Source organism: Triticum dicoccoides, chromosome 1A, assembly GCF_002162155.2.
Source record: "Triticum dicoccoides isolate Atlit2015 ecotype Zavitan chromosome 1A, WEW_v2.0, whole genome shotgun sequence".
In the NCBI taxonomy this organism is placed as follows: domain Eukaryota; kingdom Viridiplantae; phylum Streptophyta; class Magnoliopsida; order Poales; family Poaceae; genus Triticum; species Triticum dicoccoides.
The window spans coordinates 556,454,756-556,461,865 of NC_041380.1; the positions used below are offsets into that span (position 1 = coordinate 556,454,756).

The 7,110-nt window shown below is 53.5% G+C and overlaps 1 protein-coding gene across 1 annotated transcript; it reads left to right on the plus strand.

The window, feature by feature from the left end:
- Positions 1–640: 640 nt before the first annotated feature.
- Positions 641–5,067, plus strand: LOC119289272 (putative disease resistance protein RGA3). The gene has a single exon (XM_037568635.1). The coding sequence runs from the start codon at positions 1,059–1,061 to the stop codon at positions 4,857–4,859; it is 3,801 nt and encodes a 1,266-aa protein (XP_037424532.1). The 5' UTR covers positions 641–1,058; the 3' UTR covers positions 4,860–5,067.
- The last annotated feature ends 2,043 nt before the right edge of the window (positions 5,068–7,110 follow it).

Genomic DNA, 7,110 nt, shown 5'->3' on the forward strand with positions numbered 1-7,110 from the left:
ATGCAGCTAGGTTTTGGGGTCGGACGGTGGAACCCATGTCGGAGCTGACTTGAAAGTCTCGGGCCCCATCTACATGCAAATTCTTTACCTGGCTCGCACTCAAGGATTGGTGCTGGACATCAGATCGTCTTGCACGAGACTGCCGCATCAAGACGCATGTCCCTTATGCGAGGAGGATGAACCTATAAATCATGTACTATTAACATGTGTGTTTGCCAGATCGACATGGGCGGTGATTTGTGAGGCCCTGGGCAAACTGGATTGGACGCCGACAGCACAAGACTCCATTCACCAATGGCTAGATGGTAAGCAAGCGCCGAGCAACTGGCAGAAGAAGGATCTCCACACTATCTTTGTACTAACTTTGTGGGAGTTGTGAAAGCATCGGAACCTTATTGTGTTTGATGGGGCTTCGCCCTTCATGGGTGAGCTCATGGGTAGGGTCAGGTCTGAAGGAAGGTTATGGTCGATAGCCGGCAAGTTTAAAGGGAATATGGACCCCTTCTTCCTTAGACTAGAGCAGTGAGGAGTAGTGTTGTAACAAGACCTTTGTAAATTGGTGGTGGAGGCATTCTTTGCATTTATTCTTTAATATATGATATGCACACTCGTGCATATTCGAAAAAAAACACAGCCGGCTAGCCAACTAAATTTACAACGCTGCCCACGGCATTGTCAGATAGGCGCTCCGTATTATGTCAAAACCATGGTATTTTACACCCACGGACTAAACTTCTGTAGTTTGTTGATACTTTGTTTTTCTCAATACTTTGCTATCAAACATAGCCATGATGTTGAATTTGCAGCGCACACTAATTCAAGAACCGTGCGTACGTGCACGCACGTCGTCTGTGCACCAGCGTGCGTGGTGCGTACGTGCACGACTTATAACCAATCAATGCTTTTAAATCGATGCACGACTTGATCAACAGCGCACAGTCAGCGACGTGGCAACCACAACAGCAAGCCGCTTCCATTTGCTTCTTCCATGGAACTGATCATCATACGAGTTGGCAGATTGGTTATCCAGCTCCCGAACAAACGCTGGGAACATCGCAATGGCAATGGCGACACCACCGCACAAGCTCGCCACGATGGTCGGATGGTCGGCCTCGGCATTCGTCGCCGCCGTGCTCGCCCGCCTGATCCGCAAGGGCATCGCGCTGCTGGCCGAGCTCGACGAGGCCGCGGTGGGCCACCTGCGTCGCCTGGAGGGGCTCCTCGCGGCCGTCTGGCGCGTGCTCGACGCGGCCGACGCCGGCGCCATCGACTCGAGCCAGCGCCCCATCCAGGACCTGCTCGACGCGGCATGCTCCGCGGACGACGCCCTCGACGACCTCGAGTACGCGCTCCGTCATGCCGAGGCGGCCGGAGGCGGCGATCCCGGGTCGAACGCCAGCACGCCGGCCTCGGTCGCCGGCGCCGGCGCCACCAGGAAACCACGCAGCCCTATGAGGTTCTTGCTGTGCTTCAGCCCACCAAGAACCGCTTCATCTGCTGGCAGCTCCCTTTGGAAATGCTCAAGCAAGAAGAGGAGCAGCGCCGTCAATGCCAATCTGGACGGACTAAGAGAAGCATTTGAGGCCGTGGCTCAGGCCGCCTACAGGTGCACGTCCATGTACGAGCACGTCGTGCCGCGGAAGAACTACGCCACCATCGTCTCCGTAAAATCGCCAGGGGACGCCGTACGTGATAAGTACGACATCTTCGGCAGGGAGGCCGAGGTGGACCAGATCGTGAAGGCGGTGAGGCTCGGCGACGACCTGCGTTACCGCCTTGGCGTCGGCGTGCTCCCCGTCGTCGGCGCCGAGGGGGTCGGCAAGACGGCGCTCACCCAGCTCATCTTCCACCACGAGATCATCAAGGCCGAGTTTCCCCTGCGCATGTGGGCGCACGTCTCTGGCGAGCTCCTGCTCAGTAAGCAGCTCATGCTCCAGATGATCCATCCGGTGGTTGCAGGAGACGCCGGCCATGACATCCAAGACGCCAGGGAGCTTCTGCTGGCCCAGCTGGCCGGCAAGAGGTTCCTCCTCGTGCTCGACCGCATCACAGATGTCAGCGATGCCCAGTGGAGAGATCTGATGGAGGTGCTGCAACCAGCTGCTCGGAGGAGCTTGATCATGGTGACAACTCAATCCGAAGATGCCGCCGCAGCTATGGGGACAATGACCCCGCTGATCCTCGGGCCTCTGGCATTCGATGACTACTGGAGGATGTTCAAGCATTTCGCATTTGGGGCTGCAGATGAAGCCGAAGAAGACTGCACTCCGCTGGTGGATGAATGGGACGACCTCGAAGAGGAGGAGGAGCTATCACCCATGGAGCAAGTCGCATGCCAAATAGCCAAGAACATGGGCTGCTCACCGTTACCGGCACGGGCAATCGGGCGTTCACTCTACTTCCGGCGGGACGAAGAAGGCCACTGGAAAGATGTCCTGGATGACAACTTGTGGCAGCAGGGGGAAATCGGCGGGATCTCGCCGGCGCTCTGGCTGAGCTACCAGCACCTTGATCCCCGCCTCAAGCAGTGCTTCGCATACTGTGCGGTGTTTCCAGGTGACTATGTCTTCCGAAAGGAAGAACTGGAGCAGATGTGGGTAGCACATGGGTTCATATATTCCGATGATCCCGCGGCGACATTGGAGGACGTCGCCGGCGAGTTCTTCGATGAGCTTGTCGAACGATGCTTCTTCCAGCCTCTGGGAAGGAACAGATACGTCATGCACCACACGATGCAGAGGCTGTCGCGAGCAGTCTCAGGGAGCCAGTTTCACATGGTCACTGATAGCTCAGGTGAAGTGCCACAGGAAGTTCGTCACCTGACAATCACAACTAACAACCTGCTGAAGCTGAAGATGGATCTGGCATTGCAGCTCTCACATCCCTCCGATCACCATTTCCTCCAGCGGGTCCGCACAATCCTGTTCTTCGAAGATTTTGGCGATTCAGATGATTTCTTGGAAGTTCTAGCCGAGGTTTTCTCGATCGCAAAGAGCGTGAGGGTCCTCGGCTTATCGTCTGCAAACATTTCACTTCTGCCTGCTGAGATCGGCCTGCTCCGACACCTCCGGTATCTCAACCTGTCCAGGAACAGACTCACTGAACTTCCAGAGACAATGTGCCAGCTCCACCTGCTGCAGGTCCTTGACGTCAAGTGCAACTCTCCGTACCTCCGTCCTCCCAATGGCATGACAAACTTGATTCATCTGAGGCATCTGCGTGCATGTGAAGCTTTCCTTTCGGCCATACCTGACATCCAACTACTCTCAAATCTGCAAGAACTGGAGGCAATCTGCATCAAGAGTGGCGCGCATGCCAATGCCCTACGCCAAATGGTGCAGCTCAAAGGCGCGCTTCGCGTTGCGAATCTCCGGCGGAGCGATGCCAGTGGGTTCATGAAGGGTATCCTGAAGGGAACAAAGCACCTGAACAAATTACAGCACCTGAGCAAACTACACCTGTCATGGCCTAGCAGTTCCATGGCCGGAAGCAACGAGGTTTCAGGTGATGAAGAGCTGCTTGAGTGCCTGCAGCCACATGAGAACATAGAGATTCTGACGGTTTCGGGCTATGCAGGAATAAGGTCTCCACCATGGATGCTGAAGACCTCTTGCTCCCTGCCGAATGTTACATCTATGTGCTTGACAGATTGCCTGAACTGGGAGAGCCTGCCTTGCTTGCATGACATGCCTTGCCTCGAGGTCCTTGAGATCAAGAGGATGCACTCTGTCAACAAGGTGGCCATTTCTCAACTATCAGATCAAGAATTGTTCCCGAAGCTCAAAAGGCTCATCATCGAAGACGCTTCGCATTTCACCGGATGGTCGACCGGCAACTCGACAAGACACATGTCATTCCCCTGCCTCTGCAAGCTGGAGATAAGAAACTGTCCCAGCCTGACGACCTTTCCGGACGTCCCCCTTACGCTCACCACCATGATCATTGAAAATGTTGGTCTCGAGCTGCTGCCAATGATTCATGACAAGCAGTCATCATCAGAAGAAGCAATGTCATCAACATCAGAGGAAGGTGGTAGATGGACGTCGCGGCTCACCACGTTACACATACACCGGTGCCACAAGCTGAGGTCCCTGGGATCCGGCCTTCTTCAGCAGCAGCACCTCCTGCGGTCTCTCGAGGCTCTGTCGATCAAGAGCTGTGACGATGTCGCCTGCGATCTGCCCGACGGCTTCAAGGATCTCACCGCGCTGAGGGACCTCTCACTGTACGACTGCCCGAAGCTGCTCGTGGACAAGTTCCACGCGTCGCTGCGGACGCTGGAGATCAGCGAGTGCTTCGTCGCGCGGGGCGGGTGGGTGGACGAGTACCCTTTCCTCTTCTCGGTGTGGGTGCTGAAGATCAGCGGCTGCTCGCACGTGAGCTCCGATCATGGCGGCAAGGTTGCTGAGTCTCTGGACTGGCTGAGCTCCATGTTCAACGTGTACAGCCTTCAGCTGGAGAACACGTCGTTTGTGACCCTGAACATGTTTGACAAGCTCCATTTTCTCGAGACACTCGAGATCGACGGGAGCCGTGGCGCGTTCTTTGACGGTTCCTGGGAGTTTGAGTGGCTGGAGAAGCTGCACACCCTGAGCATCAGAGGCTGCGGTGAACTGAGTGAGCTGCCGGAGAACCTGTACACTCTGCCTGCGCTGGAAGAGCTGTGTGTGGACAACTGCCCGGCCATTCAGGCACTGCCGGCGAACGGCTTGCCGGCGTCGCTGAAGAGGCTCTCCATATCCAAGTGCAGTCCGGAGCTGATCCAGAGGTGCCTCGACGACGAACTTGATCGGCCCAAGATTGCCAAGGTTGGTGTCGTTTACATTGATGGGCATAATATTGCTGCTCGGCAGGAGTAGTGCGGCATTCTTGTTCCCCTGTATCTGCAGACATTGTCTGATTGATTGAAGTAGTACTTGATCAATGCATCCATCTGAATCGTATGAAACCTACTGTATTATATTGCTTCGGACTGTTGGCATAGAGATTGAGATGACATTGGTACCTGCAATTCAGTTTTTGCGAAGCTGTGAACTCCACATTTTCCCATTTGCACGCACACTTTGTCTCGAGTCAACTATCCCCCCAGCCCCGTGTCTGCGTCGGGCGATCCGGGGGAGGCGCATCCGGATCCGCGGCCGCCGAGTACCACATCCCCACCAACCACCGCTGCCGCTGGCCGGCGCCGCGGTGGCGGTGGGCCCTCTCGCCGCGGAAGGTGCCGGGAGGGAGGCTCGCGGGGGCGCGTGACGGGGCGCTGCGTGGAGGTCGCCGTTGCCGTCGTGCGGCGTCGCTGGAGGGTCGCGGCCTTACTCCCTGCTGGCGGGCGAGGGCATGGGCGGCGCGGTGCCGGCGCTGTGTGACGTGCGGGGAGGCCGGATCTCGTTCCGCGTTTTGCGGCCTGCTCGATCTGCCCGTCCCTCGCCATGTCCGGCGTGCAAGGAGGCGGCTAGGCCGTCGGGTTGCTACTACTGGCATGGGTGGAGGACTGGAGGTGCAGCGGTGCCTCTTGGCCACAAGGGATGGAATTTTTTTCTTTATTTTACTTTTCACTTTTTTGCAAAAAAAAATCCAAATTCACGAAGTTTTTTTTGTATCAAATTCAAAAATGTTCATCAATGTGTAAAAATGTTCATAAAATTCATTTTTTTGTTCATCGGGTTGAAAAAATGTTCATCCAAATTCAAAATTTGTTCATCGAATTCAAAAAAATTCATCAAATTCCAAATTTGTTCAACGATTTCAAAAAAATGTGCATCAAATACAAAATTTGTCCATCGAATGTGTTCATCCATTATTCAAAAAAATATTCTTGAATACAAGTTTTTTCATCAAGTTTTTAAAAATAGTTCATCATATTCAAATTTTGTTCACCAAATATAAAAAAATGTTCATCATTATGAAAAAGATCATGCAAAATATTTCACCAAAATAAGAAAATGTTCATTAAATTCCAAAAAATCATGAACATTTTATTACAAAAATTCACTTTTGTTGAAATTTGGAACTTTTCTAAATTACGTAGTATTTTGAAGAAGAAAATTAAATAAAAGCAAACAGAAAAACAAAAAGAATACAGAATAAAACAATGGGGGCGTCCAGCCCCGCTCATGGGCCAGCGCGTCACATGCCAATATAGGAGGTCTCGTTCTGGATGGGCCTACTTGGGGGATTTGGGGGCCTGTGGACCGGTTGTGTGGTGCGTAGGATGGGCTGCTCCGGTCCAAACCTGGCCACATGGGCCGGCCCAACCCGGCATGGCTGTAAAAGGGCTTGGCACAGCCATGCTTCTAGGTTGGCCCATATGTCCGGTCCGCGTGCTTCTGGGTCGGCCCGTGTGCCTGGGCTGTGAGGCTAGGCTCATGTGATTTTATTTTAAATTTTTAAACAACCCAAAAGGCCGAAATAGCAAGCAGGTCGGACCGACACATTCGGCTAATGTGTTGTGCTTGGGCCTCGATGCAAGGCACGCGTGTCGGCATGGCATGACCCATTTATAAACGGGCCGCGTGAACTATGTTGGCCCAGATGGCCAGGTTTGACGCACGGGTCGTGTCGTGCTAGCCCGAAGGCCTTGTCACGTGGATCGGTCTGGCACCACACGGCTGCTGGTCGGCCTGTGTTGCTTTTCAGCTTTGTGGGCCTCCAAGCCTTTTGTTTTTAAAAATTAAAAAAACTAATAAATAAATGCATGAAAATCTAGAAAATTAAAAAAAATATAGGAAAATCTTTAAAAAATAGGGGGGAAATCCTAGTTAATACTTACAAGCCAAATGGGTCGCATGCGACATCGGGCCATGTCATGCCGGCCCGCAATTAAAAGGGTCGTGTTGTGCCCGACCTTAAGGCCCGCCTTTCGGGGTCGGCCTTGTTCGTGGTGAGCCGAAGGTTGGCCCAACCCTTTTAATCACATGTCGTACCGAACCAAAATTACATGCACGTGGGCCGGACTTCAAGGCACATCCGCCAACTTTACTTTGGGCTAATGGCATCGACGACATGACGCTCCCAGACGTCACTTCTTTTCATTTGGCGACTCCGGGGTAGTCTTGGACTGCTACCCGGCCTTGGGGCGGATCCGATTGGGGTAGGGGTTAGGGTTTTTTGATA

Excerpts from the sequence above, each read along its gene's own strand:
- LOC119289272 (XM_037568635.1), top strand. The coding sequence starts at position 1,059 with ATGGCAATGGCGACACCACCGCACAAGCTCGCCACGATGGTCGGATGG.